At 40.9% G+C, this 23,725-nt stretch overlaps 1 protein-coding gene across 14 annotated transcripts in view; it reads right to left on the reverse strand.

Annotated features, from left to right (window-relative positions):
* The window catches only part of AUH (AU RNA binding methylglutaconyl-CoA hydratase), a 350,873-nt gene that overhangs the window by 293,404 nt on the left and 33,744 nt on the right, over positions 1-23,725 (reverse strand). For 12 of the 14 annotated variants that reach the window (XR_006709820.1, XR_006709819.1, XR_006709821.1 and 9 more), the window contains one exon: positions 19,778-19,864. The exons of the other annotated variants lie outside the window; for them this stretch is intronic. Coding sequence is in view for 9 of the 12 variants with exons in the window: in XM_045467663.1 (XP_045323619.1) it covers positions 19,778-19,864 (87 nt within the window). In the remaining 3 variants the exon portion in view is untranslated. The remainder of the gene's footprint in view (positions 1-19,777; positions 19,865-23,725) is intronic. 14 annotated transcript variants of the gene reach the window in all.

The raw sequence follows: 23,725 nt of genomic DNA on the forward strand, positions 1-23,725 counted from the left end.
CCTCTTTCATACCAGCCGTTCTGACACGTGTGCAGTGACATCTCATGGTGCTTTGATCGGCATTTCCCTGATGCTGAGCGGTGTGGAGCATCTTTTGGGCGTCTGTTGACCATCTGGGTGTCTTCTTTGGAACACTGTCTATTCAGACCTTCTGCCCATTTTCTAATCAGATTGCTTTTCTGGTGTTGGGTCACAGAAGTTATTCATATATTTTGGATATTAACTCCATATCAGACATATCAACTGCAAATATGTCCACCCATTCACTAGGTTGCCTTTTTGTTTTGTCAATGACTTCCTTTGCTGTGCAAAAGCTTTTTGTTTTGATATAATCCCAACAGTTTGCTTTTCCTCGTTTCCCTTGCCTGAGGAGACACACCTATGAATATGCTGTTCAGGGCAATGGGGAGGGAGGAATTTAAACTGGAAATATACCAGTTCTGGAACTGCTCATAGCAAGACGTCAACAGAACTTTCCAAAGGAAAGGATCAAGTACACTATGTAAAGTTATAATAAAAATAACCAGGTGGTCCAAAAAACAACCCTTTCCCATTATTAGAATAAACCCACAAACAGAACAAAAAACAAACAAAAACTACATAGCATATTTAGTATGATTTTTAAGTGTAAAGCCACCAAAATCAGAAGGCATAAAAAATCATGACAGACATAAACACCAAACATATCAATACATTTAAAGAAGATGTGATCAACTAGTAAGGAAAAGACTCCAAACGGATCACAGAGCAAAACCCAATTATAAGCAGAACACTAGAGAAACATCTAAAGCAAAAGAGAAAAAAGAATTTATTTTTTTTTATTTATTTATTTTTTCAACGTTTATTTATTTTTTTTGGGACAGAGAGAGACAGAGCATGAACGGGGGAGGGACAGAGAGAGAGGGAGACACAGAATCGGAAGCAGGCTCCAGGCTCTGAGCCATCAGCCCAGAGCCCGACGCGGGGCTCAAACTCACGGACCGCGAGATCGTGAACTGGCTGAAGTCGGACGCTTAACCGACTGCGCCACCCAGGCGCCCCAAAAAGAATTTATTTTTAATTTGAAGGACACGTATGGTATATCTCCGAGTCAAGTACAAAGAAAACATCTCATAATCTTACTAAGTAAAGGCAGCATTTTAAATGGGCAAAGAGGCAGCACTGTGTAAACTTGATGAAGGAGGAGGCCACAACAAAGATCTAGGAGCAATAAAGTATCTACACACCAACACAGCAGCGTCCGCAAAGCACAAACGCAATAGACAAATTCAAAACAGCACAAATATTACAGCCATTCTCCGACCATTATGTAGTAATTGAACTAGAAAATTACAACAAAAATACTAGCTAGCCGGGGATAGAAAATAAAGATGGCCCGAAGACACACTCTCTTTCCCACTTAGGAGCTCAGCAGAGAGTGGGGCCCCAGTGAGGATCTACCCAGCAGAAGCACAGGCTCCCGCCACCCACCTGCACAGGCAACCCTCCGACAAGGCCACTTTCCCGACGGAGCGTGTCCAGTGCAGAGGGCGGCACCGACGTTCTCCTCCTCCCCCAGGTGCTACCTATGTACAGCATGGCAGAAGCGGGTCCCATGCCCCTGTAACTCTGGCCCCCAATTCCTTCTACCCCAACAAATTTTTTATTTATTCAAGTGGATGAATGTTAAAAATACGAAATGGGCTTATCCTTAGCTCAGCTCCTCCTTCTTTCCCAGAACACGGTTCTCCTCCATATGCCTACGTGCAAAGCACCCTGCTTTGCAGTGTTGTGCAATGTGGGTGCTGGGCCAACTGGTGCAGGAGGCAGCTGGTGCCCACCCAGCCTAGCTGTGACGGCGACGCCCACCCAACGTGGCAGATCCAAATAGGCCAATCCCCTCATCAACAGATCTAAGGCCACAAACTTCAACTGAGATCACATCAGTAATTAAGGAAATAGTTTGCCCCTTTTTCTACATTTTATTTTTAAATTTATTTCAAACCTTAGAGAGAAGGAGGATTTCTATTTATTAAAGCTCCCTCAGATCCCATAATGATATGTATACTTTCTGCACTGCTGTTTGTCATAGTAAAAAATGAAAAACTACCTAAATGCCCATCAGAAAAAAATAATTATATGCAATATGGCATGTCTCTAGCGAATAATACAAGAAAACAATTTTTTAAAGTGCAGTGATAAAAAATTCCACATTGGAGAAAACTAGACTCCAATATTCCCAGAATTTTTCAAATACAATCTCTACCACTCAGCCGACGGATAACCAAGAAAACAAGACAGGGGACACCTGGGTGGCTCAGTGGGGTGAGCTTCCGTCTCTTGGATTTGGCTCAGGTCACGATCTCATATCAGGCTCTGTGCTGATAGCGCAGGGCCTGCTTGGGATTCTCTCTCCCTCTCTGCCCCTCCCCCAGCTCACAATCTCTCTCAAAACAAACATGAAAGAAAGGAAAGAAACGAAAGGGAAAGAGAAAGGGAAAGGGAAAGGGAAAGGGAAAGGGAAAGGGAAAGGGAAAGGGAAAGGGAAAGGGAAAGGGAAGGGGAAGGGGAAGGGGAAGGGGAAGGGAAGGAAAAAAAGGATACAAGATGTGGTAAGAACCAGTAGAAAGAAACCATAAGAAAATACCCATCCAAAATTGAGATCCACAATCTTCAAACACTGATTCTCGTATCAAGACATGAAGCCAAGCATGACACTGTGAACTATAAAAAGGGACTTAATAATTTCTAAAATAACCGAAAAGTATTTAAATGAAATAAAAAAACCTCAATGTGTGCACCGAATTAGGTACAGCTTAGGAAAAATCAGTGAACCTGTCTGTGGTGACAGGACACCATTCAGAGAGGGGTGAGGAGGAACAGGCAGGTGGCCAGATGGAAGAGGGTGCGTACAGGTGCAGTGAGAACGTCTGATACGTGCCTCCATGGCAGAAAATATGGGAAACCAACACCTATCTTAATGAGTTTAAAAGAAAGCAGCAAATCTAACCAGAAGGAAAAAGGGTAATAAAAATGAGGGTGGAAGTTAATAAAACAGAAACAATACAGGGGATTACTAAGGCCCAAAAGAGATTTCTGAAATGCACCACAAAAACTGCTAAGGCTCTTCAGGGACCGACCAAAGAAAACAGAAAGAGGACACCAGTAAGCAAAGCCAGGAGAAGAGAGGACAATCACTGTTGACTCTTCAGATAATTAAGCAGTAAGAGAATGTTATGAATGACATTATACCAATGCATTTGAAAGTCTCGATGAAATGGAGGAATTCCTAGGGAATTATTAATTTCCAAAAATAAAATTAAAAAATAGAAAACTTGTTTATGTGGTTATTTTCACATATATACTTGCATATAATGTATGTATCAATGCATGTATACAAATATATATTCACGCAAGGGCCAAGGAAAGCTCTAAAAATATTAAAATAATTAAATATTAATTAAAATATTAAGTCAGGGAATTAGCAATAATAACCTGGGTGGACAGAAAGATAATGGAGGAAAGCTGCTTTAAAAAGTTCCAAATTTTCACATTAAACACACATTCAGATACTCCTCATGGAATTAAAAGCTAACAAACATAAAAAAGCCAAAAAAAGAATTAAAGCGATTTCCCTTTTTGGTCTTGCAAAATTCTAGAATATTCCAGGGTAATATTTTAAAGTGACAGAGCTTGATTGATAAGCGCATTTCTTTGGCTATATTTAGCAAAACAGTATCATTTCCACACGACCATCCAAAATCATAACATGATTAACACCCAGTGAAAGTCAGCAAAGGCAGTAAAATCCCACAGACAAAAGGACAGAGATGCTAAGTTGCAAAGGGAAGCGCAGCTCTATTTGAAACTATGACACAGTAGGCGGGGGATGTTAGCGCTTCTGAGGAAAAACAACAGGCTCCCGGATACTGTCTCATTTTACTGTTTCCCATCATTCCTGGCCAAAGGATAAAGAAACTGGAAAGTGAGATCTGGAAGTTACCATTTGGAAAACTAAGTACATTCAACCAGAGTGTGTTGTCAGTCCTCCGCATACCGTAATTTCGCACTTTCAATTTCTAGTTATTACATCAAACTGGGGGGGGCAGAAATATAAACTACAGCTAGATTGCATCCAATTTAACAAAATTAACTCCTTATTTCAAAAATCTCCTTGGGGCGCCTGGGTGGCTCAGTCGGTTGAGCGTCCGACTTCAGCTCAGGTCATGATCTCACAGTTCGTGAGTTTGAGCCCTGCATCGGGCTCTATGCTGACAGCTCAGAGCCTGGGGCCTGCTTTGAATACTGTGTCTCCCTTTCTCTCTGCTCCTCCCCAGTTCATGCTCTATCTCTCTCACTCCTTCAAAAATAAATTTTTAAAAAAATATTAAAAAAAAATTTTTTTTTAATCTCCTTGACTTCAAACAAAGGAAAAAAGCATAATGAACACACACATTTCAGGTCAACAGGGCAGACTGACAAATAATTCTGCAAACTTTAAAAATGTTCTTTACTAAACAATTCTTAACACATCTAAAATAAAAGTCAAGGGCGCCTGAGTGGCTCAGTCAGTTAAATGTCCGACTTCGGCTCAGGCCATGATCTCACGCTTTGTGAGTCTGGGTCCCCGCGTGGGGCTCTGTGCTGCCAGCGCAGAGCCTGGAGCCTGCTTAGGATCCCCCCCCCCCCACCTTTCTCTCTCTCTCTTTCTCTCTCTGCCCCTCTCTGCTCTCTCTCTCTCAAAAATAAACATTTAAAATAAATAAATAATTAAATAAAAGTCAAATAATCAGGGGACAGCAAAAATATATACTAAGTGCATAATCTTTCAAATTGTATGTGATAACTCATTGTGGCACTAATTATTTTCAAAATAAGCTTTATTTCAGATCAAGTAAAACACAAATTAAGTATTTGAAAAAGCTCTGAACTGTCAAATGATGGTAAATTACCAAACTCTAACAAAAAAAATCAATCAATGGGGCACCCGGGTGGCTCAGTCTGTTGAGTGTCTGACTCTTGACTTCAGCTCAGGTCGTGATTTCAAGGTTGTGAGATCAAGCCCCACATCGGGCTCTGTGCTGAGCATGAAGCCTGCTTGGGATCCTCCCTTTTCCTCTCTCTCTGCCCCTCTCTGCTCATGCTCATGCGTGCGCGCTCTCTCTCTCTCTCTCTCTCACACACACACACACACACGCCACAGATTTTTTAAAAAATCAATCATTTCTGGATTTTTTTGTAAGTATCAGATGCTTCTAAATCAAATGCAAAGCTTAAAGGAACATATCTGGAATTTATGCATACCCGTTTGCATTCATTACTCAATCTCTCCATCTTAAAATGGGATGCTAGGGAGTTACAACTGGATTTATTTATACCTTTACAGAGCACAGGCCTTAGTGTAATGGGTTATGTAATTAACAAGAAGAGAACAATTAAATGCATGAAGTGACAAATACAACACTTTAACGTTTCATAAAATGTTATTCATATTTAAAGGCTCTGCATCTGACCTCAGAGAGTATTATGAAGCCATGATAAATCAGCCTCTATGCTTCACAGAAAGCTATATACTACTTTTGAGAAAAAACTTCCCAAACACTATCATTTATAGTTGTTTTTTTTTTAAGAAATCAAATTATGGGAAGTTTTTATCCATAACCAAGGTAAGTTCCAGATAACTAGTTTTTTCTAGACGGACCTACACCAAAAAGCCCAACAGTAAGATAGGGGGCCTTTCACAATTGTCCAAGGAATGGATCCCTTTCGTCCTGGGCCGGCCCAGGAAGCGGCTGCCGGCAGCCCCAACACGCCTCTCCACAGGGGCCCTTGTCAACGACGCTGGCGACGGCTGTGCTGCAAAATGCAGTCGTCCGTTCTCTCCACTCACCCTCCCGGACAGGTCAGCAGTGCGTGATCGAGGCCCGTTTCGTGAAAGACTTTCTTCACCGGGCTTTTAGAACGCTGTTTTCTTCCTACCTCCCTACCCTGGCGGATCCCTCGGAGTCTCCTTTCTGGTTCTTTTTCGTCCCGGTGTTGACACATTACAGGGCTTCAGACTCTTCTCTCTGCAGTAACTCTGTCAGGGCCTTGCCCGGCGTCAAGGCTTCATTCATGTAAGGTGAGTGTCCTGAGCACTCCCCGATTTACGTCGCAAGCCTAGAACACGTGCCCCAACTGCAAACTCCTATCTAGCTGCCTGCTCGACCGCACCACTTGGAGGTCCACTAGGCACCAACCCTCATGCTTCACACTGGGACTCCTGAGTTACCCCTCCCACAGCCATCGAGCAAAGGGGCAGCTCTCCTATTTGATGAATCACAGTAAAACAGATAGATAGAGTCAGCTCTATCACCCTTGGTCAGATCCTACGAGCAATGTGAACCAGGGGACGAGAGAAACCCAGGCCAGGGCGGGCATGATTCTTGGGATCCGGAATAGAGGCCAACAGAAAGGGATTCTAGAGGACCCACTGTGGAGGAGACAGGAAGGTTCTCCTGTCTACACCAATGGACCCCAGTCACTTTACCTTTGCAATCATGGACCCACCAGCCAGCTGCCAAGCAAGATACCACGTATACAGATGGAGAAAAAGCCACTGTGTTCTCACGCAAGAAGGGGCCACGGAAAGTACCGGATGGTTAAAGAAGACTAGAATTCACATCTTCTGCCTCTACCTCAAGAGATTTCCAAACCGTATGCCTCCATAAACTGAGATCAAAACTACTCACAGAAGCTCACCACATATTGGTAACACATAAACTTGACTTTGTTGCAACAAAATTAACATCTTACGACAATGTCCTTGGGAAAATGTTAAGCTGAGCCAATGTTCTGACATCATCGTAAGAGCAAGTTTATATGATGAGATATAAAGTGCTTCCAGCTTAAGATTAAGATGGCAGAAAGATCACCCGGTTACCAAAACATTAAGGAGTCCTCTCAAGCATCCGGGGGCTCAGTCAGCTAAGCGTCCGCCTCTTGATTTCAGCTCAGGTCATGAGATCAAGCCCTGTGTTGGGCTCCGCACACTGAGCACAGAGCCTGCTTACGATTCCTGCCCTCTCCACCTGCTTGCACGTTCTCTCTCACTCGCTCTCTCGGGGGAAAAATATTCTCTTGTACAAAATCAGCCGGGCTGGGGTGGGAAGAGTCTGGTTCTAGTAACAAGCCTCTGCCAAAGGGCAGCCAAGATAAAAATCTGATATGAGTGCACTTCTATCATCCTATGATGGGTTCTTTTTTTCTTTTTAATTACTAGTGACTTATTTTGTAATGCGTTGAGTCAACTCTAAAACTCAGGTGTGCCTCAATTCTAAACTTCAAAAACATGCTAAGGAAAGTAAAATAAATGAGAAGCACTACTTGAGAAGACGTTCATCCCATGAAGTTTACATAAGTGTTTTCATACAGAATTCTGCTCTTCTGTTGTACAAAAATATCTTCTATGTATGTGACCCGAATTGACAGACTTTTCTGATAGAAAAGTGCATTTGAACAGTAGGCTTTCAATCACATGGAAAAAAGCTAATCAGAGAATTGGAAAACTTGCAAAATTAAACTGTTTCCTTCTATAACACTTTATAGTATTATACACTCTTTAAAAAAGAGATGTTTGTTAAATGGATAAATTTTCATTTATTTATGTCCCTTTTACCATAATTACCTATATTTCAATGCAGATTCAGCTCTGCATTTACATAACTAAATTAAAGCTTTTGCAATTTTATTTCATCAGAAAAAAAGGATAAGAAAGCTGGAAATGCCTGGCATTTTAAACAATTACTATGGAGTACCATTTACAAAAAATCCGTAACACACCAGGTTCTGTAATTTAAAATTCTGGTGAAAACCTATTTTAAACATCTTTTTATCATCAGATGGCAATTCTTTGAGGCCTCAACTCAAGAAGTACGTAGGCTTGCCCGCAGTTTCCACTTGAGAGAGAATTCCAAAATGTTTTCTAGCTCTTCACAAAATAGCATCTAATGGGACAAGACTGGCCACCAGAAGGGAATGAACACCTCTGCTCCCCACACTCCGTGTCCCTAATTTGCACGGCAGGAGTCCCAACCATGGCATGAACACTGTCACGAGTGAACGCGGCAAGGAGGTGTGGAGCACGCAGCTTGAGAAGGGGTGTAAGTTAAGGAACGGCAGCTTTTAGTGGATCCAGATAATCTCATGTCTGTGCATCTGTGATAACTTGCTCAGGCCTAAGATTTCAAAATAACCCGTTACCGCTGTCAACCTTGGGCACCCCACACCTGAAAAGGGGAGGGGGCCTGGAACAATGTCTGAGAACTCGCCGTTTCTTTAGAACAAAACGTCTCAAAAAGAGCCATAAGACCTTTTTTTTTTTGTCTGAAAAGAGCCACAGAACTAAATTTGTTCTAGGATTTTGGAATTACTTTTTAAGAAGAGGCTTTCTAAGAAGCTAGGAACAGTCAAGTAAGGCACTTAGTGACTCAGAATAAAATACAGAACTTCTTTCTGATCTCTAGTTTAATAACACAGAACAGCTTTCCCGTGAGTTCAGTACCTGTAAGTAAGTCCCTTACGGACTCTTTCATTAAAAACAAGCAGAGCACAGAAGTCAACAGTAGTCACCAGGGCCAGGAAGAAACTCCATGACCCTCGAGACCCCAGAGAAAGATCCCCCAGGGGTGGAAAATGCACACGTAACGGGGGCAGGAGGGCAAAGTGGCACGGGACAGCGACGAAACACACTGGCTCGTACGGTTACTGATGACGCCACAGCGGCTGTAACAACCAGCTCCCAAAATCCCCGGAATCTTAACCATCCCCCAGAGTCTCTACAAACAGCCCCATGAGTGCAATGCAGGGTCCTCACCCACCGCATCCACTCACCTCCAGCAGACAAGACCACTCCTCCCATGGAAACAATCACCCCTGGAAACCCTGCTCCACAGAAAATCAGCTCTGTCAGGGGACCCAGTGGAGAGGGGCCAGCCAGAAAGCTGGAGGCCTACGTGAGGAATCTGGTCCAAAACCAAGGTTGTCTGACATTCAAAGGGTCGTCTTCTTCTCCTTTCCCTTGAAAACCCTTAAAAGTGGGAGTTATTTTCTAAGAATCTGGAATTCTGGCCTCGCTTTATTAAAAATAAGAATCAAGGAGGGAAACGCAGAAAATTATTTGAGAAATGCCATTAGAAATGTTTGCAGGATTCAAGATAGAGGAAGATTTTAAGAACTGTTTGATCTAATTTGGTAAATACAAAGAATGTATGTAGCATACACACATAATGAAGCAAAATAATAAAAACTGCCTTAAAATCACCAAAGTAAGAACTAGGTCAGCACTAACACCCCACTGGCCAGCTGTTCTCACCTACTCTTCAACCTGCCTTCCCAAACCCAGAGGTAATCACTACCATGAATTCTCACGTTTATCATTCTCATATTTTTACTGTGTGGGTATGTGATTTCAGTATACACACATTTCTAAACTACATGCTGTTTTCTACGCTTTTAGTTTTATAAAAAATAGATTATATTGTTTTAATTCATTGTTTCAAAGACTCATCCGTGTTGTTACACATGGAAGTGATTCATGTATGCTCAATGCTATCTACAGTACAACTGTACAAAGATACCAAAACATTCATCCATTCTCCTACCCCTGAAATTTGGCTGTCTTCAGCTTTTTATTATTAACCATATGCTACTATAAACAGTCTTTTTCTTATATCCTGGTATAAGCTTCCCTAGGACATATATGCAAAATGCCTATAGACTAGTGTAGTTTCAAACTCCAACTAGTAATCCATTCATTGGGTCAAAATCAGGTATTTTTAAAAATAAAATAGTATAATACCCAAATACAGTGCACAAAGGAAGGTGACTATTTCATGAACCTTTGATGCCCACCCTATGTGTTCACTGGGCTAAACTGTGTGTGTGTTTCTTACTATGGGTCTAGTAAAAACAGCGTTAAAGGCTTACCCTCTAGGTAAATGCCTCCTAAGAAAGTGAACTATCAAGTCTTATGGGAAGTGAATATTCAACTTTGTAAGACAATACCAAACTGTTTTCCTGAACAGTCACATCACTTTGTACTCTCATTAGTGAGTAAATCTGCCCAGTGACCCACTTCCTCCCTAACTGTCCGTAAGGTCAGGCATAAGAATATGTGGCTTATCTGACAGACGTGTGAAACATGATTCTCTGTTGTGTTGTCTTACAGACTCCCAGGCCGCATGCACGCGCGCATGTGCTGATTACACACACACACACACACACACACATATCCTTGGGCAGTTATATGTTTCAAGTATTTTTTCCCACTTAACGCCTTTTCTACTTTCTTTACAGCACCTTTTAATGAACAAATTTTCTTAAGTTTAATAAGGTGGAATTTATAAACCTTTCCTTTTATGGGCTGTATTATATGTTTGACAAATTTTTTCACTCCACCAAGATCATAAAAGTTCACATTCCTCCATGCATGTAGTCGAGTCTTTGCCGTCCCCAGTGAACACCTGCTCTCTCCTGTGGCAGTTCCCCTATTTATCCGTGGCCTTCTGTAGTCGCTCCGGGGTCCATGTGTCTATCCCAAAGCCAGAAACATGCCATCTTAATTTACAAATCTTTAAACAAGGTCTTGAGTGCTGATAAAGCAAGGACCCTCACTTTCTTCTTTAGGAATGTTTGCCTATTTTGGGGCCTCATTACGCTCATCAGGTTCCTCACAAAATTAATGCTAAGAATGTAAGGGTAATTACTTTGCATCTGTATATTGAACCACTTGTGAGAATCATCTTGGGGCGCCCGGGGTGGCTCGGTAGGTTAAGTGTCTGACTCTGGCTCAGGTCATGAATTCACGATTCACGAGTTCGAGCCCTGCGTCAGGCGCTGTGCTGACAGCCCAGAGCCCAGAGCCTGCTTCCGATTCTGTGTCTCCCTCTTTCTCTGACCCTCTCCCACTCACTCTCGTGCTCTCTCTCTCTCTCTCTCAAAAATAAATAAACATTAAAAAAGCAATGGAATCATCTTCTTAATACTGAATCCTCCTATTCTACGAGATAATGAGTCTCCATTTAATTTATTTAATGTCTTAGGATAAGTTTCATAATTTTTCCCTATGGCTTGTGTATATTGCTAAATCCATTTTTGTTCCTGTTGTAATAGTATATTTTCTTGACTGAGATTTCCTGGATGCTACTGCTGTAAAGAAGTGTAACTGATTATTTTTAAATATGGATCTTACATTTGGCTATCTTGAGACACTCATTATTCCTAATAATTTGTTGATTCTTTTAGATTTTCAATGGAGACCATCATACCACGTGAGACAGGCAGTGTTATCTTTCTTCTCTGTGTCACTATTTTATTTCCATTTCCTGCCTTTCCACGCAGGCCAGGATTTTCAGAACACTGTTGAACAAAGCTGGTGACAGTGGGTCTTTTGTCGTTTTCCTGGTTTTTGGAGACTACTTTTACTTTTTACTACTAAAAAACAGGCCCCTTTCATCAAGCTAAGGAAGTTCCCTTCTATTTCTAGTCTGCCTTGACCTCCTTCTAAGAACAGACTTGACATCTCTCAAAGTCTTTTCATCAATCTGTTGAGGAAAAACATTATTTTATTTTAACTGGCTAACATCACACATGAAATTTAATATTTTCAAATGGGAACCTCCTCCCCCTTGTATTCTTGGGAAAATCCAACTTGGTCTTTTTTTTTTTTTTTTTCCTTTTTTTAACCTACCGATTTCATCCATGTTCCTGATACGCGAGACTGGCCCCTCTCCTTTCCTCTATTGTTTCTGTTTACATACGAAGGTCACGCTAATCAGAAATCATGAGTTTAGGAATAAACTCTCACTGTACTGTTCTGTGGAGGCGTCTGTATAAGACTGAAATGATCTGTTCCTTACAGGCTGGGGCAAGCATCTGCGAGCAAATCATTTAACACATAAAAGCTGGGCCTGGCACTTTCTCGGCGAAGAAACATTCAACTACTACTCGGTCCTTACTGGACTACTCCAGAATGTGACTACTTCTTGAGACAGAAATTTCACATGTATTGGCATAAAGATTCTCATAGTATTTTCTTGTAAGCTTTATAATCTCTGCTATATCTGCAACCACAACCCTCCTTTCACCTGTAACATCTACTGTTGAGTGTCCTTTGCCCCTTGCAGATTCTCCCTTCTGCAACTGCAGTTCGATCCCCCTGATCTCAGATCCTCATTTCACTGCCTTCCTTCTACTCTGTTTGGACACAGAACTTTTTACGGTAATACTCAGCTACTTATAGCCAGCGGTTTCCCCTTGCTAACATAGGCATTAAGGTTATGAATTCCCCCTCAAACTATTACTTTAATCAAATCTCAGAAATTAGGGCATACAGCAATTTTATACTCATTCAGTCTTAGTATTTTTTCCCATAATTCTTCTTTCTTTGAGTCATGAGTTACTTAATAGTCCTTTTTAAATTACCAATATATGGTTTTTAAATATCTATGTTATGTGTATTTTTATTTCTAAGTTAACTGCATTTTGAACAGAGAACGTGGTCTCTATATATTAAACTTCTGAAATTTAACAGAGATTTTAGGGTCCAACACATGATCCATTCTTGTAAATGTTTCATATGTTGATGAGAAGCATGCATATTCTCCAATTTAGGGTTAAGAGTCTATTAAATCAACTTGATACATTGTTCAAATCTTTATTTTTAACTTCTGTCTTTCAATCTCATGATTAATTGGGACAGATGGGACTGAACTCATCCACAATGATGAAGGATTTGCCAATTTATCCTGTATATATCTAATATAATTTTATTCGTATATTTTTCGTTCTTTTTTTCTCAGGAAGATACAAGTTTAGTCTTATGAAAAACTTAACCTTAAACTTAACATGCTGTCTCTTACTAGTAATGGTTTTTGAAAAACGCTACAACAGATGTGGCTACTATTAATAATATACAGTTGACTTAAGTTTCTTAATCAAATCTGAACATCTATGTTTTTAACAACAAGTTTAGTCAACTGACATCAATGGTAATTACTGGACTTACTTCATCATCTTAATTTGTCCTGAGGTTGTGCCTCTTTTATCCTCTTTACACTTGGTTAGGATTTGATGAACTTCGTTTCAGTTTTTGTTTTGTTTATTTTTCTTACTCCACTCTCCATCCTCCAACTCATTTGTAAGTCTTATGGCTCCATTCCTGCTCTCTGAATAATACTTCACACTCTCTAGCAAAGGATACAAAGACCTTAAAACCTTCAAATCTCCAAAATGCAAAAACCAAAAAGGCCTGAGCCAAACATGAAGGGAGTTGTCCAGATCAGAAATGCAAGCCAGTAGATTTCTTAAATATAAACAAAAAACGGTGGAAGACTAGAATTAATTCCAAAAAAACAGGAGAAATAAAGAAGAAAAAGCCAGCTGAGATGGATGACCAGATGAATAAATGGAAAGAAGGAAGGGAGGGAGGAAGAAAAGGAAGGAAATCAGACCCAGTGACTGTTTTAGTAAAACCTGTAAGCTAATATGGTTTGTATACTTTTAAACAGCTGGAAAAAAAAAGAAACAAATTAAATATATTGTTTCATAACACATGGAAACTATACAAAATTTAAATTTCACAGCAAATATAATTTTACTGGAACAGAGAAACACATTTGTTTACATTTCGTCTGTGGCTGTTTCAGCACATGTAAAAGTTGAGTGCCTAGTACAAGGCAAGGATGTGTCTTCTCACTTGTTCTTTTCAACATCATACTAAAAGTCCTTACAAATGTTATTAAACAAACAAACAAAAAAAAGGAAATGAAAGGTAATACAGATTGGGAAAGAAAACATAAAACTGTTTTTGCTTGCAAATGATATGACTGTCTACCATGCAGGAGATATGAAAGAATTAACAAAAAACTTCCCAAAACAAATACACAATTATACCAAGGTTGCAGGACACAGGGTAAACATACAAAAGTGAAACAGTATTCCATATACCAACAATGGACAAGTGGAATTTGAAATTAAAAACACAATACCACTTATACTAACATGCCCCAAAATAAAATACTTAGGTATAAACCCAACAAAATATACGTAAGATCTCTGTGAGAAAAACTATAAAACTAATGTATGAAATCAAGTAACTAAATGGAGAGATAGTCCATGTTCATGGATAGAAACACTCAATACTGTGAAGATATCAGTTTTCCCCAATTCGACGTACACGTTCAATGCAATCCCAATCAAAATCCCCAGGTTATTTTGTGGCTATCAACAAACTGATTCTAAAGTTTATATGAAGAGTCAAAAGAGGGGCGCCTGGGTGGCGCAGTCGGTTAGGCGTCCGACTTCAGCCAGGTCACGATCTCGCGGTCTGTGAGTTCGAGCCCCGCATCAGGCTCTGGGCTGATGGCTCAGAGCCTGGAGCCTGTTTCCGATTCTGTGTCTCCCTCTCTCTCTGCCCCTCCCCCGTTCATGCTCTGTCTCTCTCTGTCCCAAAAATGAATAAACGTTGAAAAAAAAATTAAAAAAAAAAAAAAAAAAAAAAAAAAAGAGTCAAAAGACCCAAAATAGACAACACAATATTGAAGGAGAAAAACAAAGTTGTGGGACTGACACTACCCAATGTCTAGACTTACTATAAAGCTACAATAATCAAGACAATGCGGTTACTGGCAAAAGAACAGACAAATGGATCAAGGAACAGAACAGAAAGCCCAGACACAGCCACCCATAAATTAACCAATCTTCAATAAAGGGAAAAAGGCAATACATTGGAACACAGATAAATTTCCACAAATGGTGCTGAAATAGTAACATCCTCATGCAAAAGCAGGAATCTAGACAGACAGGCCTCATGCCCTTCACAAATGTTAGCGCAAAATGGATGACAGATCTAACTGTAAAGCACAAAATTATAAAATTCCTAGAAGATAACATAGGAGAAAAGCTAGATGACCTTGGGTATGGCCAACTACTTTTTAGGTATAACACCAAAGCACAATCCATGAAAGAAAAAATAAGATGGACTTTATTAAAGTGAAAAACTTAGGCTCTACAAAAAAATGTCAGGAGAAAAAGAATACAAACTATAAGCTGGGTGAAAATATTTACAAAATATTCTGATATCTGATAAAGAACTATTATCTAACATACAAAGAACTCTTAAACTAAGCTATAAGAAATACAAACAAAATAAGAAATACAAACTATGCATTTTTGTAAACAAAAATAAGAAATACAAACTGGGTGGCTCAGTTGGTTAAGCATCCGACTTCGGCTCAGGTCATGATCTCACGGTCACGGTTCCTGGGTTCGAGCCCCGCATCAGGCTCTATGCTGGCAGCTCGGGGCGTGGAGCCTGCTTGTGTATCTCCCTCTCTCTCTGCCCCTCCCTCCCTCTCTCTCCTTCTCTCTCTCCTTCTCTCTCTCTCAAAAACAGACATTAAAAAAAGAAAGAAAGAAAGGAAAAGAAATACAAACAACTCAATCGGAAACTGGGCTAAAATCTTAACAGACACCTCACCATAGGTATACAGATAGGAAATAAGCATGTGAAAAGATGTTCCGTATAATATGTCATCATAGAAATACAAATTAAAACAACGAGATAACACTACAAACCTGTCAGAATGGCCAAAATATGGAGCGCTGATAACACCAAATGCTGACAAGGATACAGAGCAGCGGAAACTCTCAGCCACTGCCGCTGGGGACGCATCACAGCACACCCACTTGGGAAGAGAGTCAGGAAGGTTTTTATACAAAACTAAACACTCCTGCCATGTGATTCAGCATTTATGCTCCTTGGTATCTTCCTAAAAGACCTACGTCCACACAAAAACCGATACATAGATGTTTGCAGCAGCTTTATTCGTTAACTGTCAAAAGTTGGAAGCAACCAAGCTGTCCTTCAGTAAGTAAATGGACAAATCAACTGTGGTCCATCCAGACAATGGAATACTGTTCAGCACTAGAAGCACATAAGATATCAAGGCATAAAAGGGGAGAAAACTTTGATATATCTTACTAAGTGAAAGAAGCCCATCTCAAAAGGCTCCGTGCCGTATGATTCCAACAATATGACATTCTGGAAATGCAAAACTAGGGAGACGGAAAAACAGGTTGCCAGAGAGGAGAGAGGGGAGAACACACTGAGTACAGAGAAGCGTTAGGGCGCCAAAAGTACTCTGTGTGACACCAGAATGCTGGATCCACGTCATTATGGATGTGTCCAAACCCACAGACTGGACAACACCAGTGAACCCTCATATGAACTGTGAACTCTGGATGATTATGACGTATCAGCAGAGGCTCATGAGCTGTCATGAATGTACCATATCGGTGAGGGATGCTGACAACAGGGGAGGCTGTGGGTATGTGGTGGCAGGGAGTATGAGAGAAATCTCTGTACCTTCCCCTCGATTTTGATGTGAACCTAAAACTGCTCTAGAAAAACAGTCGCTGGGGGAAAAAAAAAAAAAAAAAAGTTGAGCAGCTGTGAAAGAAACCATCATGGCTCTGCAAAACCTAAGATATTATCTGTACCTTTAAGTCTGCCTGCCCTGGTTTAATATATTAAATGAGTAGATTAGATCAAAACACTTAGCTTCCATCTGCCCCTCAAAATCTCATTAAGCCACCACAAAAGACAACTTAAAATGTCATGTCCAGTGTAATGTTCTAACAAGAACCATCGCTCATAAATATTGGGGAACTCATGGGACAGAAAAATATAGACTGGATGAGAATCCAAAACGGAAATGCCACAGCTACAGTCAGTCACTGAGAAGAAAACGCCACTGCAAAAACAGGAACCAGTCTTCATTTTAAAAGTCCCAGAAAAATTCTAATTTCAAAATTAATAAAATGGAAAGAGGCTTGGAAGAAACATCAAGGTGATATTCACAACTGGCCCAGCCTAGCATACACATAAAGTTAAAGACAGGGTCAGCTTCCACCTCCAAGACCGTGCTCTCTGACCAACATGGAAACCAAGTCCATGGTCTGCCTTGGGAGACCTGGGATCTGACCACGAGGCCCAAGCTGGAGAGAGCAGCACAGGAGAGCCACCGGTGACAGCAGCACAGGATGAAAAACAAACAAACACAATACACAAATATATTCTAAAACTTAGCTCCAAAAACAAACAAACATCCAAGTAAACAATAACAAAACCGCACAAGACCCCAAAAAGATATTACACGGTCAAGTTCCACTAACCTTTGAAATAACAGAGGACTTCCCTGTACAGCACAGAAAAGCTAAGGTCGTTCTGTGAAGTTCAACAACCTTGACATCAAACCAGAAAAGGGTGACACACAAAAAAAGAAGCAGAAGATCAATCTCGTTTATGATGATAGCAAAACATATAAAAATGGAACCCAGCAGTGTATATCAAAAACCACTATAACCACTAACCACAACGACCAGGTAGGGCTTAGTCTAGTCATACAAGGCCAGTAGAGCATTATAAATTGTATTATTACATGATATATGAGATAAATTCTAATACATACCAACTAAAGGTGATCCTTACACAACAGGTTTGAACTGTGCTGGTCCACTTATACATAGGTTCTTTCCAATAAATACAGTACAGTACTGTAAATGTATTTTCTCCTCCTTACGATTTCCTTAATAACATTTCATTTCCTCTAGCTTACTTTAAGAATATTATTATTACAGTAGTATTAGGAATATTATTATTAAAGTATTACTACTTTGTTGTGAGAATATATATGTAACATACCGAATATGTGTTAATTGACTATGCTACCAGGAAGGCTTCTGGTCAACAGTAAGCTACTGTAGCTAAGTTCTGAGGGAGTCAAAAGTCATACATAGATTTTCTACCATGTTCGGGTCAACATCCCTAATCCCCACATTGTTGAAGGGTCAGCTGTATCAAAAAAAGGCATTTGACAAATTTTAACACCTATTCCTGATCAAAAGACAGCAACAAATTCCTCATAAGATGAAATGGAAGGAAGCTCCCTGAACTTGATAATTACTGGCAAAATATTAAAAGCATTCATCAAAGTCAGATAAAGATAAGGATGAACACAGTCCAGCGACTGAATATTGTACCGCAGGGTTCAGCCAAGGTAAAAATACAGGGAAAATATGTAAGATTAAGAGGTTGGGAAAGTAAAGACAAAAACAGCATTACTTATAGATAATGAACTTTCATCTGGAAAGCACAAAAAAATTAACTGGGAAATACCAACAGCCAGTAAAAGTAATCGTCAAGCTGGTAGGATATAAAATAAGCACTTAAAATTTAGTAACTTTCCTACAGAACTACAATCACCAGACTGCAACAGAAATAAGAGAAGAGTGCCATTCAAAGGAATAAATGGTATAAAATAGAAAGAATAAACTGGGGGGTTGGGGGTAGAGGAAGACACGAGACCAAGCAAAACCAAAGCGGAAAAAACTTTCTTGAAGGACACTAGAAAACCGAATGACCCCTACACAGACAAAATGAAACCCATACACATACATCATGGATGGAAAAATTCAATACCATAAAAATGTTAATTCTTTCTAAATAAGACTTAGAGAAATCCCTATCACAGTCCCATGACAGTATTTTTCCTCCTTGTTTTAAAAACTAATAATTCCAAACTCATTTGGAAGAATTGATGTGTAGCAATCACCAAAGAAACTCCTCAAGGAAAAAGGCAAAAGAAGAATGAAGAGAACTTAGTACCCTCTAGATATTAAAAGTTTTCCATTGAAATACTGGAATTGAATCAGGGGTGCACATTAGGAGACAACATCTGTAACACACTTAACAACAAAAGACTACTACAAAGTGGCTTTTAAATAAATAAGCATAGCTAATAATGCTACAGGAAAGAGGAGTATGGATGTGAAAAGGCATCTGCAGAAGGGAAGAGGCACGTCTAATTTGAAAAGAAAGAACATCACACAAGCATCTGGGGAAAAGCAAATTAAAATGCTAAGATGTCCAAAAAAGTAATTAATTAAAACAAAATGAAATAAAATAAAATAAAATGCTAACCTGTCTTTTTTTTGTTTTTTTTTTAACCTTGGCAAACTTAAAAGTAGCAACATTAAATGCTGGCAAATTATGAGGAAACAAGTCCTGTCATGTAATTGATAGGAATGTAAGTTATTACAATCTTTTTGGAATATAACGTGGTGAAAAGGATTAAAACTGTGAAAGAAACACATGATACTTAGAAGTGCAATCCCACGTTTGGGAATCTACCCTACAGATACATGTACTAACGCTCTCAAAGACTTAATACAAAGATATCCACTGTTTTGCTATAAATAACAAAAATGGAAAATAAAACCCTACACATTAATAAAGTAATTTACAGTTTTGGATAACACAATGTTACGGACTACTACACCACAATATATTAAAAAGTGTTAATAATAAAGTTGATATGTACCGAGACACAAATATTACCCAGAAGTCTCTAACTCTAAGAAAACGGTACGATCCTATTTATATAAACAACAACACAACTCTGGATCGATAAATGTGTGTCTATGCAATTATCTAGGAGATATTCTCTTTGTTTTCCAATAACTACCTTCCTATGCCACGTCATCATACATAGGAGGCATTTTTAATTACAAAATAGTGTTCATTATTTGTCAAATCAAACACATTACATGCCGTTTTACAGCAAGCGGCTACAGGTCCTGGTTATCTAATTACGTAAGTGTTTTGGCCAAAGCGTACATATAAAGACAATGTGCAGCTTTCTAAATCTGACATTTGAGGTCATCTGCAGCATGCCACAAGGAGCGTAGTTGAGCTTACCGATCTCATTAATCACCGCTCTTATTTTGGAGACAAAAGGACCGACTTCACTGGGATTCATCTTGACTCTCTCCTTAAGGTCGGCACCTGCAAAGTATTTTATTTACAAATACAATCGAGTTATACACAGAGTTTCAAGGCAATGAATTGAAAACTTACTTAAGATTCATCTGTAACTTGAATATCAACTTAAAGACCAGCATGAGGAGGAATAAATGCCCGTTCACACATCTTACCATGTGCTTCAAGCAGTGGTTCTCAAACTCTGCGGTCTCAGGGCCCTACGCTCTGAGAAGAGACCTACTTTAGATGATATCTACCAATAGTTACTCTATCAGAAACTAAAACTATGAAGTGTCCTAAATATTTACCCACTCATTTAAGAATACAAATAGACCCATTCATATTGACATAAATGACTACAGACTGGGGCACTCCCTCCGCTCTTACAAAGACACTGGCAGTTTTCACCCTCCCCTTGCCTCTGCCCCATCAGGGTAAACGTCAACCCTGTGAAAAGGGCTAATCACTGTAAAAATCAGTCTGACTTCATGGATCCCCGCCCTGGTGACCGCAGATCATGTTTCAGAATCACCGGCATGAACGTATGAGCAAACTGACAATTTCATAATTATGAGCTTATCACAGAATCATACATTTGGAACAGAAAAAAATAAATGCGTAAGGGATCACTTACTCTGCGGCTCAACAAAGGCATTCTTCCTAATGATGTTAAACTATACGAGAAAAGGAAGGCCCCCATTTAAATGAACAAATACAAAACAAAGTAGAATTACAGCACAGAAGGTTTACACTCAGCGGCCGACTCTCTTATGCATCCGTTATAAAGTAATCATGACTGGATGTAGCACCAGTTCCCAGCCCAGGCTGGACATTCTGAGCCCATACACTTCCTGTGGGAGTGTGAACTACCATGCACACAGCACATGCCCTACAATCCATCAGTTCTAGAAAACCTCAAACATATGCCCAAGGAAAGTACAGTAGCACCATTCAGTGCAACATGTATAAAATAGCAAAAAAATTGGAATTAACCTCAATATCCATCCACAGGATCTCTAATAAAAGATGTATTCATCGGGGCGCCTGGGTGGCGCAGTCGGTTAAGCGTCCGACTTCAGCCAGGTCACGATCTCGCGGTCCGTGAGTTCGAGCCCCGCGTCAGGCTCTGGGCTGATGGCTCAGAGCCTGGAGCCTGTTTCTGATTCTGTGTCTCCCTCTCTCTCTGCCCCTCCCCCGTTCATGCTCTGTCTCTCTGTCCCAAAAATAAATAAACGTTGAAAAAAAAAATTAAAAAAAAAAAAAAAAAAGATGTATTCATCTAACAGAATAATACACGTTTGGCATGAAAACCAAGAAATCAGAGCATGAATATGGATGAATCCGGATGTTGAAGGACATATAATTATGCAATTAATATAGAACATTAACATATATTATATTTATATATTTAACGATATAAATTATTATTATACATTTACAGAAAGACACAGGATAACCATTTGTGCAACTTTTTTTTTTAATTTCTTAACGTTTATTTATTATTGAGAGACAGTGAGAGACAGAGCATGAGCACGGGAGGGACAGAGAGAAGGGGAGACACAGAATCCAAAGCAGCTCCAGGCTCCGGGCTGCCAGCACAGAGCCCGATGCGGGGCTCGAACTCACAAACGCAAGATCATGACCTGAGCCGAAGTCGGACGCTTAACCGACTGAGCCTCCCAGGCACCCCTGCATAACTCTTTTTAAAAGAATTGCTATTTAGGGGGGCGGCTGGCTAGCTCCGTTGGTGGAGCATGTGACTCTTGACCTCGGGGCCGGGAGTTCAAGCCCCCCCCACGTCGGGCGTACAGCTTACTTACGTACACGAGTTAAAAACTAGTAAAGAATGCTACTTCGGGACATAAAATATGCATGGGAATGATAAATACCAAATTTGGTTGGTGGGGACCTCTGCAGGGAGGGAGACAGAGGTGACTAGCAAAGGTCACAGAAGACTCCAATCTTGTTTGTAACACTGTATGGTCTACCTTAGGTGGTGAGTATTCAGGGTCAGCCTTTAAACATTTCTGTATGCCTGATCCATGTGTTCATAATTGACTTCTTCCAGGAAAAATTAACATTTAGCATCAAGGAAAAATGTTTGCAGGGGCAAAACTCTAGACCAGTAGGATGTATTTGTCGGAAGAAAAAACCGTTCGACTCACTGCCGTTTAGCCCTGAGAACATAATTTACACGTTGCTCAGTGCCGGCTGGCTACTCCACATTGGCTAAGAAAAGCAGCCGAACCCAGCGCCGTGTCGGGGAGCGGAGCAGACGAGAGAAGGGCCGAGGCAGCGGAGAGGAGGGCGCCGATGGGGCATACAGGGGCTCTGCGTGGGGCGGTCCTGAAGGAGCCCCGGGGAACCGCATCGCGGGATCCACCAGATCCTCCAACGTCAGCGTGGGCTACGCCACGAGGGGGCCCTCCGGCACACCGGCCGGCGCGGCAGTGGGGGCTCTCAGCGGCACCCACGCTTTGAAATTCACACCCAGCTCTCCGAGCCTGGGTGCGGAGGCCATGCCAGGAGCCAAGGGGACCTCGGCCAAGGGGAGCCAAGGGGACCTCCTCCGCACCCGTGGAGCCCATTCACGCACACGAGTCCCAGCAGGCAGAGCTGGGAGCCTCCGTCTGGTTACTGAGCACAGCCCTAACCCACACAACTGTGGGAGACTTCCCTGGGAGTCACAATTTGTTTCAGAAAGAATTACCTTTCTCCATGGGACATTAAACATCTGTGACCCAGAGACCACTTTTTGGTTTTGCTTTAGAAACGTGCCCTGCAATCTCGAACGTTCAGAACCTAAAAGTACAGTTTCGCTTCTATCCCTCCAGATGACAAGTTCCTCGGTTGATAATATCCAGTTTTATCTGAGGGCTGGCGTGTCTCAGTGCTTTCACTTTTTAAATCCCTCAAGTCCGTGACCACTCACCTCAGCTGAGCCTCTGTGCTGCCGGGCAATCCTTCTGTAACTGCCTACACCGTTCACTGTCGTGTTCATCTACAGCCCATTTCCTAACTCCTCTCTCTCCTTAAACCTCAAACCTCCTACCCAATCCTGACACCAGGTTACTAAGAAAGCAGAAGTATTCAGAAGAAAACCTTCACCCACACCCACCACCAAATCTAACCACCAGGATCAAGCCCTTACACTCTGCCCTCCCTCCTGTTCCTACAGATGACCTAACCCGTGACGAAGCACCCCGTGCACTAGATTCCACCCCTCCTGTCTGTTCAGGGCCATCACTCCAGCAGCTGTCCTCTTCCCGGCTGACATCACCAATAATATCCCTCTCTACAGAACCGTTCCCATCAGCTGCATTAACGCCGTAACACTGCTCATCTCAAAAAAACAAAGAAAATTATGTAGACTTTCTCTGCCAGCTTTAAAGAAATAGCTTATTATCAGACCAATTCTTTCACGAAATCCTAGATAAAACACATTAAGACAGCTGTTTGAGGGCAACGGAGAACAACCAAGGCAGACAGAGTGTAAGTTTTGAAACAATCTCACGGGAATGGGGGGGGGGGGGGGTGGAATCGGAGCTCAGGGCTTGCCAAAGAGGAACGCTGCAGTCTTTCACTTGGGACCTCTCAAAGTTAAATATAAAACAGAGTAAACACAAAGAAAACCATATGAAGACCAACTGCTAAAAACGAAAGACAAAAAAAAAAAAGAAAATTAGAAGCTGCCAAAAAGAAGAAGACTGACAGCTGACTTCTCAACAGAAAATGAGTGATATCTCCAAAGTGGGGAAAGAAAATAACTCCCCACCTAGAATTTCAAACTAAGCAAACCCATCCCCCAAACATGACACACACACAGGCAATCTGTCACCAGCAGGCACACACTGACAGAAACACCACAGGGGCTTCTTCAGGCAG

This window comes from Leopardus geoffroyi, chromosome D4 (assembly GCF_018350155.1).
Source record: "Leopardus geoffroyi isolate Oge1 chromosome D4, O.geoffroyi_Oge1_pat1.0, whole genome shotgun sequence".
Lineage (NCBI taxonomy): Eukaryota > Metazoa > Chordata > Mammalia > Carnivora > Felidae > Leopardus > Leopardus geoffroyi.